An 18,701-nucleotide genomic window follows, 5' to 3' on the forward strand; every position below is an offset into this window, starting at 1 on the left:
GAAATGGCAACCCACTCCAGTATTCCTGCCTGAGAAATCTCATAGACAGAGAAGCCTGGCAGGCTTCAGTCCACGGGGTCGAAAGAGTCAGACACAGCTAAGTGACTAAACACCATCACCAACTTGGATCCTAAATGCACACATTTTTGGACTAAGAAAAGATGATCTTAAGGAAATAAGCAAACATGTAAATTGTGGCAGAAACAATGTTGAGCACTCCCCCCACTGTTTATCTTTCTGAGCACAGGAGGTTAGCTTTCCCAGCCTCTTCTGTAGGCAGATCAGAGACAAGAGTTCTGGAATGTGGGAAGAAGTGATGTAGGCCACTTCTAAGCCTGGCTCATAAAATTCCCCTGTGGGATTCTCCAGCTGTTTCCCTTCTGTGGCAACCTCAGAGAACATGTGTCCATGTTCCAGAGTATTCTCTTTTTCTAGAGACGCAGAAAACACTTCAACCCACAAATCAGGAGCAAACGGTTTGTTTTCTGGACCGGTATCTGACATGCAGTGATGTGTCTCACACAAACGTTAGCTCCTTTGAGCTTGGTTTCGACTGCTAGGGTTTCAATGAAAGAGTGGTCAGAGCCTGAGTGTCCTCTAGCTTTGTCTTTTAACTTCTCAGACTATGAACTGTCACCTTTTATTGACCACGTACTTCTAGAGCATCTAGGGAAGCAATTTCCCTTTCATCTTTGAGAAGCTGTACCTTTTGGAGGTTATTAAGAGAAAGAATAAAGAAAAGAGGAGGGAAAGAAAGTTTCCTCTTCTATTATCAATCCCACATGTGACTTTCTCTCAATTGATGTACTTAAAAATACAGAGTGCCTCCTATGACAGTATCTTAGATATGTTTTTTAAAGTCTTTCACCTATTTTTCTGGTCTTAAAAAAAAAATTTAAATACAAGGAAAAAAGAAGTATAATTAAAGACCTTTTTCTTCCTAAAACAACTGTGAAATGGCTTTCTAAAAATAAGAGACATAAGCTCCTTGAAAAAAAACTGACATGCAGACTTACCTCTATATTATATTCTGCCCCATCTGTGTTGATTCTTACTGTAATATCATCATCTCCTATATGTGCTAGAACCCTGGAGTCAGGCTCGCCTTAAAAAAAAAAAACAAACAGCCATTATTAAAAAAATTTAAGCCAAAAAAACTATGCACTGCTGTGGATAAAAATCAACCACACCCTTCTACAGCGTGGAATGCGCCCAGGCACCGTGGAGATCTAAGGAACACAGGTCCAGAAAGTGGGTGGGTATTCTCACTCCCGAGGAGGAATCTCAACTCTAGTCATCTGAAACCGGCCTCTTTCCCTCAGGTCTCTTAAGAGAATTATCTAGTGTGTTACAGAACAAAACAAAGGACAAATTTTCTTCTGGAATAACTTTACCTATTTTGGGGTAAGAACGAGGAGGCAGAAAGCATGATCTAGAATATACAGGTCTGGAACTATACTTTTTGAGTATTTTAGGGCCATTTTTTTTTTTCTTACTGCAGAAAAATTTCCAGAAGTAAACTGCAATTGCTTGTTTAATATATTTTATTAAATAAATACATAATAGGAGGCAAAATAACTGATCTATGATCCCATCTTCCTTGTTTATAATCTCATAAGGGAAGTCTACAGTCCTTCCCTGGAGACAAAAGGTTAAATTCATATGACTTAAGAGGAACTCTACTGTACCATCAAAATAGCCAATCAGTAATGACATGCTGGATAATACCCATTTCCTCCTGTTTGCATGCTTCTGCTTCCAGACTTACAAAGCTCAAATAAAAGAGACAAACAATACAACTTTTTTGCCACGCCATTCTCCTCCCTTCAAAAAAGAAAATACAACTCCAGTTTAATCTGGACACCCAACCTCCCAGTAGTGGTAGCAGTGTCAGTCACTCAGTCATGTCCGACTCCTTGTGATCCCAGACTGTAGCCCACCAGGCCCCTCTGTCCATACACGAGGGCAAACAAATGAGCACCTACTCACCAACCACATGCCCGCTAAAGAAGTCCTGCCATTTGACGGGGTACTCCCTTTCATCTTTCCCATCTACCACCACGACTTTGAAATTTTTGGAAAAGCGTTCAGTACTTGATGTCAGGTATAATTTAAAATGCCTAAAGAAAGAATGCATCTCAACTTGAAGCACATAAACCTTTTAGGAGGAAACATGTCAACATCAATAAGCATTTATAACATGTACACCCCTGACCCAATATAGTAATTCACCTTTCAGGAATGTATCCTAAAAAGATACCTAGACAAAGTATATTTATAAAGATATTCCCTAGAGCACTGTTTGTTATACCGGGGGGAAAATCACTTTGATTAAAGAATATCCATCTGCAGGGTACTAAAAACAGGAATATTTATGCAGCTGTTAAAAATGAGGTAAATCTATGCTATCTACATCACCTACACAGATATAGATCTATATGCAAAAAATACTCATTAAAATCTTTTGGAAGTTTATAAGGAAACTCCCTGGGTCCGGGAAGTGCAACAGAATTAGAAGTAAAAACCCCTTATACTTGCTGTCTGCTTTTTTAGGGAGGAGGGGCCCCAAGCCCTAAGAGATCTTAGTTCCCCCACCAGGGATTGAACCCTCACCCCCTGCAGTGGAGGCCTGGAGTCTTAACCACTGGACTATCAGGGAAGTCCCTCTGTAGTTTTTTTTTTTAAAGCTAGGTAAATACATTACTTTAAAATACTTGTTGGAGAAGGCCTATCCCATGTAAAGAAAAAGTCAGCCCATTTATATTCCACTAATGTTTGTTTTTTGATATGAATAAAACACTCTTAAAAGACTTTTAGAAAGAGGCCTGTAATTATCTAACATTTACATCTGGAAAACTGAGATATTAAAATGAATGACCAAACAGACCACACATCTATCCATGTATGCTATGACATAAAAGCAATTCAATGAGGAAAAAGCACTGAATTGTAGACCCAGCTCACCACCAGGCTGTGGAGGCCTAAATAAATCCTTTATCTCTAAAGCTCAGTGTCTCCAAAATGAAGACAGTACTCAGTACAAGGCTGACAATTCTAAAGCAGCACAAAAGTATTACAACCATTCAATTAATTAAAATTGTTTGTAAGAATTCCAAAAATAAATTATACCATCATTAAACAACAATAAACAACCATCATTAACACTTTTGAAACACACATTTTTAAAAAAATAGTCATTAGTATGAATTTTAGAATAAGCAATACATTAGTACAAGAAACGCGACAGACTATAATTATACTAATTACAAATCTTTACAATGTAACTTTCTAAGATTTAATTAGACACTCCAATTTTTCTGCTTTTACCAAACCAAGTACCCCATTGCCTCAACATTATTTTATGAACACTTCAAATTACCTTTTCAAGGCTGAAAAAGTCAGTAGTGTTTCTAAGTGTGTCGAGGCCTGCAGCTCCCTTTTTCTCACAGAGTGCTGCTGGATACTGGATAAGGAGAGGATATCGTAGTCCAAGAGCAAAGAATCAAGCTTTTCTGAAATAAAGGTAAAAAGGTTATTAACACTGAAACCTACGAATCGATTGTAATATCATTAAAACAAGAGTCAAACAACAAACTCTTCCTGATATAATGCCCCAGCAGTATCAAAGTATTCTTATCAAACACACACACACTCACACACCCCTGAATCTAATTAAAAGCGAACTTACAGTTTTTAAGACAAAAAGGGATTCAGTTCAGTTCAGTTGCTCAGTCATGTCTGACTCTTTGTAACCCCATGAATCACAGCACGCCAGGCCTCCCTGTCCATCACCAACTCCCGGAGTTCACTCAAACTCACATCCATCAAGTTGGTGATGCCATCCAGCCATCTCATTCTCTGCTGTCCCCTTATCCTCCTGCCCCCAATCCCTGCCAGCATCACAGTCTTTTCCAGTGAGTCAACTCATCGCATGAGGTGGCCAAAGTATTGGAGTTTCAGCTTTAGCATCAATCCTTCCAATGAACACCCAGGACTGATCTCCTTTAGAATGGACTGGTTGGATCTCCTTGCAGTCCAAGGGACTCTCAAGAGTCTTCTCCAACACCACAGTTCAAAAGCATCAATTCTTGGTTGCCAAATTAAATAACCACCTTAGGAAGTTACCAGCCACACCCAGAATGTTCCATTCCTGCAAAACAAATGACCCAATTTTTCCAGGAAACAAATGGCATGAGAAAGAAGGGAGGGGTGCAGACAGAAGAGACTTAAGAATACAGGAAGCAAGTCGAGGTGTGAGCCTTCTGGCTTCCAAGGTCAAACGAATGGGTTCTGGAAAGAGACCTGGGACACGTGAACGTAAGTCCATGTCCATGTCCTAATCATTTTAATACCTCAGAGAATATCATAGCAGGCAATGAACTAACTTCTAAATTCAAGGCATTTATGGCTATATGTTCAGAGTTTCTAAGAACAAGGCTGCCTACATGACCTGCCCACTGCCCACCTGGGCAACATCAATTCCTTACCACTTGATGTAAAGTAACGATGAGCAACAAATGCACCAATGGTCTGGGCAAACCAAACTAGAAAAGCAAATCTTTTATAGAAAAAAAACACATTCCAAATTAAGAGAGCAAAATAGTGGTGATATCCCTATCACCCTGCCCTCAACAGATGCAGCAGAACAGCATCCCATGGGACACCAAGAAGTGCAGTGTTAAGACCAAATGAATCCCTAAGAAAAAAAATCTAACACTTTTTTAGCAGACTGACTTGGAACCCAAGAAAAGCAAAGCTGCACTGCCGCAAAGGCAGAATAAGCACATGTAAGTTCCTGTTTGGCACAGAGCAAGAGTAAACACTGTAGGTGGAAGTCACTTTTTATCAACAGCCACTCTGCTGTCTCTCCCACAGTCGGGAAGATTTCTGGAAGACACTTTTGGTGACTTAAGTCTCTGTAAAAACTGTCTAAAAATATTCGAGCCGATGTTTCCTTTCCTCTCAACAACTATCACTGCAGAAGCAATGGTATTCAAAATCATTCCAGTGGACTTAGAATGTCCTCAAAATAGAGCAGCAGGAGCTTAAAATACAAGTCTGTTGCTGCTGCAGTTAAAAATGCTCACAAAACCATTTTTAAAAGAGTCTGCCCTAAAAAAAAAAAAAAAAAAAAACAAACAAAAAAAAGAGTCTGCCCTGTACTTTTCTCCATCCTCTTCTCCTAAATACCCTCCACTGGTGCTTTCATCCATTCATTCACTATTGCCAACCACTGGTCTAAGGGCTAAGATACAGCATTCAAAGAGCAAAGTCCTTGCCTGCAGCAGTGGGAGAGATAGACATCACTCAAAACAACCCACGCCAGTGCTGTGGGCATGAGAGTAGGAGAGCAGAGACAGACAGCGGGGAGGGCCAGCTTATACACAGAGGCCAAAGAAGCAAAAATGCCTCACTGTCGCATGATATTCAAGCAAACCTGCAGAGGCACACTGCTGTGCAGTCAAAGGAGATTTAATCAAAGTCCATTCAAGCCTCTAACTCAAGATTAAAGGGGTAGCAAATTTCACACTCACTGGGTACCAACCATTTTCTGTTAACAAAAATTACCTTTTAATTTTATTCCAGAGGAAAGCGGTTTTGGAAGGCGTATATCTCCTTTATGCCAATGGAGACTTGGTGACTTGACCTTGCTAATTATAATGCTTAGAGGCACCAATGAAAAACCTTCAAGAAGCTTGTCATTTACTCAACAGTTTTTGAGTGTTTTGTTTCCTACGAGACTCCATAGTAGGCATTTTACGTTACCTCCACAAACATCATTGGGATATTTTCCCTACTTTACACATGAAGAAACAAACTCGGACAAAAGAGTATCACAAAGCTAACACAGCACAGTACAAGGATTTGATCTGGGACCTTTCTGGCTGGAAACCTCCTGCTTTATTGATTTCAACTTTGAAACTGCTTAAAAATAGCCTAGCTCTTCCTGGACCCTCCACTTCTTGGCCTCCTCCTTTTTGATGTGTCAAACATGATTCTGCCTTCCTCTGAATTCTGCCGTCTTTTGTTTACACCTCTCTCCTGGCATTCTTGAGTTATATTTGTCTTATCTCACAAATAGACTGTAAGACGGCCAAAAGTGAGCTCCGTTTTAAAATGACAGTATCCTTACCTCACGACACCTGGCACAGAACCCTGCACAAAACAGCACTCCCACGTTCACAAATTGCACAAATTCTCAATGCTGAGATGCTGACACAATCCTTTAGCCCTTCAACTTCCTTGATACAGGTTGGTACATGGACTGAGTTTCACTCAAGATCATAATCACTCCTACTGACTGGAATACTATAGTTTTATTGTCAACGATACAGGCTAGTTGTTGTCAGAGTGTGCTCCCTACAACCAGCATCACCTGGGAATTCGTTTTCTCCTCAGTTCTCCACAATCGGAAATTCTAGGCAAAGAGCCCAGTCATTTGTGTTTAAGGTGCCTTCCAGGTGATGCTGACGTACACTCCAGTCTGAGAACCATTGAACTAGGCAACTAAGGAAACAGCTCAAAGTGAAGGGAAAAATCTTCAAGCACAAAGATGTTCACTGTTCAGTCTTGCGTTAGTTTTAAGAACAAAAAACTGGAAACAAACTAAGTACCTGGGAAACAGAGAAGTGACAGCACTTCCTAATGACAAAGAAATCTGCAACCATTTAAAAACTGCCAACAACAGATTTTAAGAACATGATAAAATACTTATACTATAATATTAAACAAACAAAGGTAGATTTTAAAATCTATTCATATTGCATGACCTTAACTATGTACAAAAATAGGGCTAGGAAAAAAATAAGAGCAAGATAGCAACATCATTGGTTATCTTTAGGTATTTTTCTATAATAAGCACTTTTAAAAGCGAGTTAGCTAAAGCAAGTTAGTACTTAACTAATATGTTTCCATTGTAATTTACACTCTTTTTAACTAGAGATCTCAAACTGGACAGCCTGCAGCCGTGACAGACAGACAGCAGATGCTTCTCCTTGTCCTGCACTCTTGAGCTCCTGCTCTTATGCAAGCAGTAACCTCTCAGATGCTCAGTATTTCACTGCACTTCACCAACTACTGGTGATCCAATTTTCCATAGCTTTTTCAAAAGAATTTCTATTTCCCCTATCCAAATTCAAAAATCTCCGAAAACTTAAATATAAAACACTTAACTTCCCGTGGTAGAGTTTATGACAGTCAATATCAGACAATGCTAAAAGAACTATCTTTTCAGCTCAAGGTACCTTCATGTTTTCTCTTTTAGAAACTCCACAACGGCTGCCCAGCACTCTCCATGAGAACACTTTCCTCGCTTCCTACAAGTTGCTCCAGCAATCACCCTGAACAACCGAGCTTTCTCATTTCAGCTGCTACAAACACAAATTAGAAAAAGACATTATTTAAAAGAGTACGGCATACAATTTATAGTATACTGGGCTTCCTTGATGGCTCAGTGGTAAAGAATCTGTCTGCCAATGCGGGAGACTTAGAGTTGATCGGGAGGATCCCCTGGAGAAGGAAATGACAACCCACTCCAGCATTCTTGCCTGGAAAATTCCAAGGACAGAGGAGCCTGGTGGGCTACAATCCATGGAGTCGCAGAGTGTCGGACACGACTTAGGGACTCAATAACAACAATACAGTGCGCTCTTCAAGAGTACTGTATCATTCAGGATCTCCTCCCAAGCCTCTCAGCTCTCCGCTGCCACGAGTTAGTTTCCCTCACTTGGCCTCTTCTGCCTAGTCCTCCTTAGGGACCCGACTCTTACTCACTGCTTTTTAAGCCCTTCCACCCTCACCTCTTTCTTACAAACACATCCTGCACGTATTCTTCCCCTTTCCACCAGACCCCACCTACTCATTTACTCAACAAATATTTGCTGAAAACCTCCCACCTTCCAAGCACTAGGGATATTAATGGAGAGAAAGAAGATATATTTCCAATATTGCGACTTTGGGAGAAAGAGCATGATACCCCGCCCCCAAAAAAAATCACGATAAAGAACTTCACAAATCTAGGGAGAGGAAACTGCAAGAAGTTACAGAAGGACAAAGAGGGAGCATGACCTGTGTGGCAAGCCATGGATACTTCCCCAGAGAACAGCATTGAAGTTAAAACCAAAAGGATGAGGAGGCGGCCAAGAGAAGAAAAGGACAGGGTTCTCAGTAGAGGGCATATCTACACTGAGGTCCACAAGAAATACAGAACGTCTTACACTCAGAGAACTGAACGCAAGTCAGGAAGGCTGGAGGGCAGAATGGTAGGGAGAATATGTGAACAGGTGGGAGGCTGGAGAGGCAGGCAGAGGTCTGGTCAGGGTACTGAATTAAGGATGCAAGACTTCGGACAAGGGCAACAGGTATCAATTGGAAATTTCATCCTGACTGTGAAACCAAATCCCCTAAAACAAAGTTCTCCTACTGAGCTTATGATCAACCTCTCTATCCAAAACTTAACCTCCCTATCCAAAACTTAACCTCCCTATCCAAAACTTGGGACTGAAACCAAGCAGGACCCTTCCCAGGTACAAAAGCCTTTCTGTCTCCTGTTGCTTGTTTGTAGAAAAGGCTTTAGCCTCCCAAGCATTCCCTGAGTTCCAAACGGCATATTCAGGCAATTACTAATTAGAGAAGTGAGGGACTGCAGAAACAAAGGAAAAGCAGTCAAGAAACAATAGACAGTCCAAGTTCCTCCTCCAGGGATATACAGAACAAAATGACACAAACCTCTGAGTTGTTCTGAAGGAACTAGGACACCTCCCCGCTCCCAGGTGGAGGATGGTGACGACAAGATGACCACCAGAACGCAGACCCCAGACTGGTTGGAACCAGAAGGTTGAAGATTAAGACTCATGAAACACCACCCTGTTGCCTCACCACCAACCAATCGGAAGGTCATGCTCCCTGCAACACTCACCCCAAACGTTACCTTTAAAAACCATGAGCAGCCATGAAGATGGATCTGAGACAAACCTACATCTCCCATCTTCTCCACTGGCGCCCTCCCAATCAATAAACCTTTTTCAGCTTCAAACTCAGACATTTCCATTTGTTGGGCCTCACTGTGCGTCAGGCACATGAACCTGGGTTCAACAACTGCAGTGACTCTTCACGAACCCATGGACTGTACAGTCCATGGGATTCTCCAGGCCAGAATACTACAGTGGGTAGCCTTTCCCTTCTCCAGTGGATCTTCCCGACCCAGGGATCGAACCCAGCTCTCCCACATTGCAAGCAGATTCTTTAATTCCCTGAGATTCAGATTCCCTGAGCCATCAGGGAAGCCCTGAACGGGCCAGAGGAGGCCAAACCTGCAGTCTGGGAATCAGCTAGTAAGCTGCCGAGCAATCTGGGTAGAGATCACTCGCTGACCCTCAAGCTTCTCACTTGGATATCTGGGTAGACTGTGGCACCATATTCACTGAGATTACAAAAAAGAAAACAACAGGTGGGAGCAGGTTCAGGGAAGAGATTTGTTAAAAAGAAAACACAAGCCTATGATACCAAACCAGGCTTAATACCTAACCTAACTGTAGTTTCAATCTTCACCAGAAAAGTAATCTTAAGCAACAAGTTTGGAATTGCCCGGTCAGCACCAAGGAGGTAATCCATCACACGGGCCCCTTCATCCCGCAGAAGAAGAAGAGATATTCCATATGATAAAATCCTTGCCAGTTCCCTTCCCCCGTAAAAAGATAATATCTTGGCCTAAAAACTACCCTTTTCCTTCACTCACAGTGCCTGTGTCCCACCCTTCTTCCTATCCAAAGCTTCCATTTGGTCCAGACTCTCAGAGAATCCTTCCAGCTGCTGGCAGGCATGCTGCCCAATGCATAAAGTGTCTCATCAAGCCAATTAGATCTTCAAATTTACTTGGCTAAATTTTGTTTTTAACAGGTTGACATAAGGATACAAGTGGGTGCTGAAAGATTCTGAAATTCTATACTACATCTTGTTCCTTTATATACAGTCTGCAATTATTCATTTACGTAGAACTTTTTTGCATTAAGTCATCATATGTTTGCAGTTGCATCACTGAAAATCCAGTGATTTTAGGCAGGGAAAAAGTAAATCTGTTAGTCTATGATGTTCAAAATCAGTATCAGCGATAAAAAACTGCAGACACTTCCTTCATCTTCTCAAAGAATACAGAGAAAGCTGCACCTTCAGGTCCGCAACAAACCAGCTTTCTGGATCCAGAAATGGAGTGGCCCACAGGTTTGATAAACCTTCCACTCTACCTTTCCCTCAAACCTGAATTGTTGTATCTTCAGGATATGCTTTTATGGCCACTGACTTTGGTACAATGACATAAAATATACCCTTACTTCATTCATCATGTCCAGACTCAAGGTTTTAAAGTAAAACTGATTTAAAAAAAATTTTTTTTTTTTTAACATCAGAAACATTTTGTTTTGGGGTAGAGCTGATTAATATTGTTGTGGTAGTCAGGTGAACAGCAAGGGGACTCAGCCATACATATACATGTATCCGTTCTCCCCCAAACTCCCCTCCCGTCCAAGCTGGCATATAACAATGAACAGAGTTCCATGTGCAACACAATCGGTCTTTGTTGGTTATCCATTTTAAGTATAGCAGTGTGTAGAAAACCTTCCCAAAGTCCCTAACTATCCCTTCCCCTGGCAACTGTAAAGTTCATTTTCTAAGTCTGTGAATCTTTTATTAAACTGATTTTTAAATAATGAAGTGTTAGAAGAATCTGGAAACATTTGTGAACTTTTTACTTAATTTCTCTTTTCTTTTTGCAGTCAACCACATCTTCCTGGAATTCAGCTTACGGTTGTCATGCAGAGATGTTGGAGCACTCTGCTCACTCTCCACAGAGTACGAAGAGTTCCTCCAAAAGATACAACCAGAGTCATGTCCCCACTTCTCGCAGAAGTGGGAAAGGTAAAGCCAGGGCTGCAGTCAAGTGTGTATTTAGCTTGTGCAGAAGACACAGGAGACTTGACTGCTCTTCAGAACTCCTCCAAATATGCAGGACAAGGGAAAGGCCTGGTCACTTTGCAACGAGCCCAAGGCATGGGAGAATCCTCCCTGGGACTAAGGAATAAGAAAAGAAGAACTGGGCTGTCTGCAAGGCAGTGGGCCCCAAAGACTGGGAACTAAAAACTTCATTTTATGGGTTCATACCAGTTGGGGGATGAAGGGTGAGTTGCCTCAAATAACTCCTTAACAAGAGTCCTTCAACTGGGTTGGGACTAAACCTGGGCCAAAACCCTCCAGCAAGACCAGTCACAGGGAAACTGAGCCAAAGGGAAAGTAAGCCCAGCTCAACGTGTGCTTAGTTGCTCAGTCCTATTCGACTCTTTGTGACCCCACAGATTCCAGGTCCATGGGATTCTCCAGGCAAGAACACTGGAGTCGGCAGCCATTCCCTTCCCCAGGGGATCTTCCCGATCCAGGGTATTCCCAAACCCAGGTCTCCCGCATTGTACTTGGATTCTTTACTGTCTGAGCCACCAGAAAAGCCCCAGCCTAAGGGAACCTTGAAGAAACCCTGGATTGATCCATAAGGCTCTGCAGCTGAAATGGATGCTAATTCAGGTTAAGAAAGGAGATTACTTCCACAGTTTGCAACAATGCTGCCTATTCCTAGATTAAATCTTGTCTCCTATTTACATTATTCTAATCAAATAGATAAGAAATTTTGGACATCTTAAGTAAGTGGACATTTGAAGTATCTGTGAATACTGAGATGGATACATGAGAGTGGAGCTTCAGAGAACAAGCCTAGGTCAGTTGGTAGTTATCAGAACAGGCAAATGGTAAGTGAAACCAGGGTAGCAGATGAGACGGTCAAAGCCTACAACTCTTATTCTAAAATCATGGCATCTGGTCCCATCACTTCATGGCAAACAGATGGGGAAAAAGTGGAAAACAGTGGCAGATTTTATTTTCTTGGGCTCCACAATCACTGTGGAAGATGACTGCAGCCATTAAATTAAAAGACATCTGCTTCTTGGAAGAAAAGCTATGACAAACCTAGACAGCGTATTAAAAAGCAGAGACATCATTTTGCCGACAAAGGTCCAGCTAGACAAAGCTATGATTTCTCCAGTAGTCGTGTACGGATGTGAGAGTTGGACCAAAAGGAGGCTGAGCACTGAAGAATTGATACTTTTAAACTGTGGTGTTGGAGAAGACTCTTCAGAGTCCCATGGACTGCAAGGAGATCAAACCAGTCAATTGTCAAGGAGATCTACCCTGAATATTCACTGGAAGGACTGATGCTGAAGCTCCAATACTCTGGCCACCTGATGCGGAGAGCCGACTCACTGGAAAAGACCCTGATGCTGGAAACGAGGGCAATAAGAGAAGGGGGCAACAGAGGATGAGATGGTTGGATGGCATCATCAACTCAATGGACACTGAGCTTGAGCAAACTCTGGGAGATAGTGAAGGACAGGGAAACCTAGCGTGCTGCATGCAGTTCATGGGGTTACAAAAAATCAGACACAACTTACCAACTGAACAACAACAACTCTTATTAAAAGGCAGGGGGAAAAAAAAAAACCAACACAAGCAAGGATGTAGGGAAGGAGACACCCGGCTCCTTGGCTCACTTTAGGACTAAGGGACATATGAGAAAGCACGTCATTTCACCTTGCTACCTCTATGAAAGTGAAGTCGCTCAGTCATCTCTAACTCTTTGCGAGCCCATGGAGAGTCCATGGAGGACCCCTACCAGGCTCCTCCATCCAAGGGATTTTCCAGGCAAGAATACTGGAGTGGGTTGCCATTTCCTTCTCCAACCTCTATGAAGGTTTCCCTGTGAAGACTTTTCCTGTCCTTTCCTCCCTCCCTCCCAATCTTCTGACTTTCTTCAAATTATACTTCCAACAGAAAACACTCACCACCTCTCACAAATACAAAATGGTGAAGTATCCGATATTCAGCCACACTGGGCCTTGAAACACACCTACACTTAATGTTCTGGAAAACCCCATGAAGGCCAAAAGGAATTCTCCAGTTTCCCCACCCTGGCTCTCTGCTTAACCCTTCACTCTATTTTAGAAACAGTTTATCTATTTCACTAGTATACAGCAGAGCTGCATTAAATTTCTGTTGAAGTAAAGTGGAGTGGGCAAGTGTTTCAGTTTCAATAGAACCATCCTGTAAGCAAAATTTACATCAAAAGAGGAAGTCAGATGTCAAAATATTGAGCAGAATGATGCCATCAAGAATGAGAAATGAGCACTGCAAAGTGGAGAATCCCCACACCAACTACTTCAGGGTACACGCTTCAGATGCAAACTTTCACCCCTCATCTGTGACAGTAGTTTTTTCTCTCCACCCACTTTTATTAAATGCTACACAGAGAAACCGGAGAAGGAAATGGCAACCCACTCCAGTGTTCTTGCCTGGAGAATCCCAGGGACGGCGGAGCCTGGTGGGCTGCCATCTATGGGGTCGCACAGAGTCGGACACGACTGAAGCAACTTAGCACACAGAGAAAACTTCTGAAACCAAAGTGAGACTTACATAGCCCAGCTGCAACCTCAACAAGATACTATGACTAGGCTCACATGACTCATAAATTTCCTAAATTATGCAATTCGTAACAGTTCAACTGAAATCATTTTCCATGGCTTATGCAGTACTCCAAAAGCCAGGATTCTATTATATATATGTATTCTTGAGAAAATGTTGTCAAATCCCTAATCAATATTTAGCACTATGGTTATACATGGTAACATATATAGGATGAGAAGGCTGTTAAACAATAAACCACATTATTTAACTATGAAATTACTCATTGGCCTTGACCAATTCAATCTAAATGCTAGGGCAGAGTTAAGCAACAAATTACATTCAAAGCCATCAAACACACACACACACACACAATCTTCAAAAGAAAAAATACCCACAAGACAGGTATTTATTGGCAAATATTTATCACTAATGGTATGAACCTGACAGGTCACTACACTTTTCTGAGACTCAACTTTCTTGCCACTTTATATAAAAAAACTAAATATGATCTCCAAGTTTCATTTCAATTCTAACACTAAATGCCTCCATCAGGAACATCCTTGTTTTCTCTTTTCAGCTACTTAACCTTACAGCAGGGCTCAATATCCGTACCTCCTTCAGAGAGCCTTCACTAGCCTTCCCCAGCTAGGTTCAGTACCACCTGATGAAAATAATTCCCTGCCATAATGTCTTCTAACAGTCTCCTTGTAGCATTTTCTGCTTAGACCTCTCTATTCCACTATACCAAAAGCTTTTTGAAGATGGATTTGTCTGATCATTATACTCTTCAATGCCACACATATTACCTGCATACAGTATGTGTTCTTCAAACATGCAGTGAATAAATGGCTAAGTCTGTGCATTTTTCTGGCATTAACTGTCCGAACTTAGAAAATAAAAACACATGGTCAAAAAACAAAAACAAACAAACAAACCCTTAAGAGTTGTGACTGTTCCTGAGAATAGACCTAGAAAGCAAGGTTTTCTTAGAAGAAAATATCGATCGTGCAGGTACTCTGTGCATTCCTAGGATTCGTGCTACTTAAAGTTTCCCACTTGTGAACAAGAGAATGATAACAAAACAGAAAGTTGTATCAGTGGTATAAATATTTGTATTTCAGTTTTGTTATCATTCTCTTGTTCACAAGTGGAAAACTTTAAGTAGCACAAATCCTTGGAATGCACAGAGTACCTGCACGATCGATATTTTCTTCTTCTTTTTTTAATATTAGGGCTTCTCTGATACCTCAGCTAGTAAAGAATCTGCCTGCAATGCAGGAGACCTGGGCTCGATCCCTGGGTTGGGAAGATCCCCCGGAAACAGGAAAGGCTACCCGCTCCAGGATTCTGGCCTGGAGAATTCCACGGACTACTCCATGGGGTCACAAAGAATCTGACACAACTAAGCAACTTTCACTTTTTTCTTCATCCTTATTAAGTGGATCCTTGCCCTCTTCCTCCATCCTGACCACCCCTAACTTACCACTTCCCTTCAGTCTGTATTAACTCACTGCATCTCAGCACTTCCTACCAGGTTCTCCCTAGCCGTTCATTGAACTAATCACCTGCAACTCATTTTCAATTCGAGATAACCACAAAGGAGCAGTTCAGGTGAGAACACACCTTTAATACTTTTCATCAACTACGGTTTTTGTCCATTTAATAAGAAAAAAGAATCGCCAGGTAAAGTAATGCAAATTTTTTACTGGCCATAAAAAAATCTACATAGTGTCTCAGTCTGCACAATATTATATCACATGGCATCATGGTGAGATGTGGAGACCAAAACAACCATGAAAAATCACCGAGGCTAGAGCTTCTCACAGTGGGAAAATACAGTTTCATACTTTACTACTAATTAACCAAACTCTCTTACATGTTAACCTTTAACAGAGAGAGAACCCTAACAGTCACTGTAAGTTTTCACAAACTAACTTCCAAATTTCACATCTCTCGCTGTTAGTCCTTTAAAATCCAAGCTCTTCAGAAAATCTAAATAACCCTCTACTTCTAGCCTCAAAACTGATCAAATTGGGAGCCCCTTATCATTTTTGTTTAAAATGACAAGAAAGGCATTCACAGTAAACGGCATCAGGAGCTGGCCTGGCAGGTTTAAGAACCTCCAACAAGCAGCTACATTTTAAATAACTACACACACGCTTAAGACGTTCGCAAAATGCAACTCCAAGAAGAGTTCCCCAGTCACCGCCTTCCAACCAGATTACAGCCTAAGGACCTCCTAGGCAGAAAATCTAGTTGGCTTCCTTAGAGCCGCGGAAGAGATGGGGAGCTCTGGGCCTTCCTATCCTCCTCCAGAATCCTGCCTTTGCTAAGAACAAAATGTAGCTTTGTTTGTTAGCGGGGCAGGACCAGGACCGCATCTCCCTCTCCGAAGAAGAGCCGTCACCACTCCCTGACTTACCGCTTTCCGGAACACCGCCCAAACACAAACTCGGGGCAGACCGCTCCCAGGCCCTCAGTCACTAACCGGAGGCCCCCCACCTCACCCCACCCCAGGACCCCTTTCCCATTCAGAGAGACAAGCCCAGCTCCTTTCCTTCCCCGGCTCAGAGAGCCACACCCCCTTCCTACACAGAAAACTTCGGGACGCGCCACTGTCGTCCAGCACCCTGCCTCCAAACACCTGAGAGATGCCGCTCGCTTGCTCTTCCCCGCAAAAGCTGCGAGCCCCAGGCACCCGGAGCCAACTCCCCAGGGTCCTTACCGAGTCGCCGCGGGGAGCCCCGCTCGTCAGGAGGTCGCGCCGCCAGCACCAGATGAACCAAGCTGGTCAGCAAGAGGACACGGTGCCTCATGGTCCCGGCCCGGCCACCGGCTCCACCTCTCTGGGGGGCAGCCTTCGCCTGAAGCGGGAGCTCGGGACGCCGCTCACATTGGGAGCCGAGGGGATCCGCCCGGGCCGGCCCTTCAAGCTTCTTATTCCTCCCGCGCCGCCTACCGGAAGACTCCAGAGCCCGGCTAGAGGCCCCCAGGAAGTGCAGGCAGAGCTCCCAGAGGCTGGCGCAGCCTGCTTCCGGCCGCCGCCGACCCCCGCACCGCCCACAGCCGGAAACCCCGTGCCCCGCGCGGCATGCCGGGAGGCCCGCGCTCGCTCCGCCCCGCGCCGGCGCGCCGCCATCTTGCTGCCCCCACCCAGTCCTGTCTAGGGTTCGGCCGGCGCCGCCTCTGACGCGCCAGGCGACGTCCTAACTCGACCCAATGGGGCCGCCCCTTTGTCCCCGGGTGACCGCCGCCAGGGACGGGGTAGCTCACGGGTGGGCCCTCAGAGGTGCGTCCGGCCGCATCCCTCGGTCCCACCGTCTGAAAGCGATGTGCGGCAGCCTTCAGTTGTGTCCGACTCTGCGAGTCCATGGGCTGTAGTCCGCCAGACTCCTCCGTCCATGGGATTTTTCAGGCAAGAATATTGAAATGGGTTGCCGTTTCCTTCTCCAGGGAAATCTTCCCGACCCAGAGATCGAACCCGGGTCTCCCCGGGTTGCAGGCAGACGCTTTACGGTCTGAGCCACCAGGGAAGTCCATCTGGATAGGATCCCTGTCTTCCCTGGTGGCTCAGAATCCGCCTGCCATGAGAGAGACCCGGGTTCGATCCCTGGGTCGGGAAGATTCCTCTGGAGAAGGGAATGGCTACCCGCTGCAGTATTCTAGCCTGGAGAATCCCATGGACAGTGGAGCCTAGCGGGACTGTAGTCCGTGAGGTCGCAAAGAGTCGGCCGGGACTGACTGAGCGACTTCCCCTTTCACCCTTTTCACTAAGCGAGTTGTAGAACCCTGGGGTCCAGAGCGGACGAGGAGCGCCTGGCCGGGTGTGCTCGGGGTGATGACCCAGCAGCGAAGTGCTGGAGCGAACGAAGGACAGCCCCCGGAAGCAGGAGGCCCCTCGCGTCTGTCCCCGCGCCAGCTTCTGCGAGACCAGCCTCCCAGTTGCAAATGGGGTGCAGCTTGGCTTTCCGGGCCCCGCGTCCCACCAGCCGGGTGTCTTAGGCTCCGTCCGTTATAAGGAGAAAGGCTTTTTTTTTTTTTTTTTTTTTTGTCAAGGACGGAAATAAACGGGTGCTTCCTTAACGCAGTTTCTCTTTGTCCCCACTGTACGCAGAGGGTATACAAACAGTTCCAGAACCTAAACGTTGGACCTAACCCCTCCTGCCTGTACAGGTTCTAGAATCATCCAGCAAACTTCTTGAAATTCAACTTGGTGTCACTTTTTACTTAGATTGGAGATTTGCCAAGACAGTTTGTGTTTTGTTTTGCAAATCCTCTGCATCATTTTAGCTCTAGTTTAGAGTGTTCATGGTACTTAATAAAACACTCTAACAGCGTTGGATGTGAATTGCTGTTTTGCGTCAACTAACGTTTGTACGAGTAGGACATAATACATTTTCCACTTAAGAGTGAGAAATACAATCTTTTCTCCATTATGAAATGGTAAATTGTTAGGAATGGAGTGTTATTCCTGTCTGGTCAAGTTTTAAGGCTGCTCCTAATAAGATACTCATACTGTGGTTTAAATTTAGGTTCACTGCGACATGCCTCAGTAAAATCTCAGCAGCTTTTCCCAACAGTTATTATCCATAGTTAACTAGTTTTGTGCGTTTTTGGCATAACTAAATCTGGTGTAATCATCTGAGGTGTAAAATGCCTTCATTGAACATATACATTGATGACATACCTAATCAAAAAGTAAAGCAGAGGTACACCTCTGCCAATTGTATATAACTTTTAAAAGATGTATACCATATAAAATGAGTTGGGCACAGTTTTTTGTACAGTAAGAATATATTTTCTGAGCATCCAGATACAATCCTCTCCATCTTATAACTTTAACAGATCCTAGATTGCATTCTTCGTCTCCTACCCCAGCTCCTCTACTGTGCCTAATCACGGTACTTAACCGTTTAATAAATGCCATTTTAAAATAGTAAAATTCGATTGATTTTCCTGTTCATATACAGAAGTCCTAGATTTTCAGACAGTCAAACTTTCCAGTAATTTTTCCCATTCACAAATCAGGACCCAAATTATGATTTCCAGTTTGAGGTTTATCTTAAATTTATAAATTATCCATATAGTTAAGATACAAGAGCACCACGTGGGGGAGATAAAGAGCCAGAAGAACAGGGTAAGAGGGATGCACTGGATAGAACCAGAAGTCTGAGCCAGCTGTCTTCAAACTTTTATACTCATCC

At 43.4% G+C, this 18,701-nt stretch overlaps 1 protein-coding gene across 1 annotated transcript in view; it reads right to left on the bottom strand.

The window, feature by feature from the left end:
- Window positions 1-16,490, bottom strand: part of ADAM17 (ADAM metallopeptidase domain 17) — a 43,120-nt gene extending 26,630 nt beyond the window's left edge. The window contains exons 1-4 of the mRNA XM_055399320.2: window positions 16,223-16,490; window positions 3,380-3,512; window positions 1,990-2,120; window positions 1,017-1,105 (exon numbers count right to left, since the gene is read on the bottom strand). Of these exons, the coding sequence (XP_055255295.1) occupies window positions 1,017-1,105; window positions 1,990-2,120; window positions 3,380-3,512; window positions 16,223-16,313 (444 nt within the window). The 5' untranslated portion in view covers window positions 16,314-16,490. The remainder of the gene's footprint in view (window positions 1-1,016; window positions 1,106-1,989; window positions 2,121-3,379; window positions 3,513-16,222) is intronic.
- Window positions 16,491-18,701: the final 2,211 nt, after the last annotated feature.

This window comes from Moschus berezovskii, chromosome 11, assembly GCF_049115385.1.
Source record: "Moschus berezovskii isolate FMDL1 chromosome 11, NW_MosBer_1.0, whole genome shotgun sequence".
In the NCBI taxonomy this organism is placed as follows: domain Eukaryota; kingdom Metazoa; phylum Chordata; class Mammalia; order Artiodactyla; family Moschidae; genus Moschus; species Moschus berezovskii.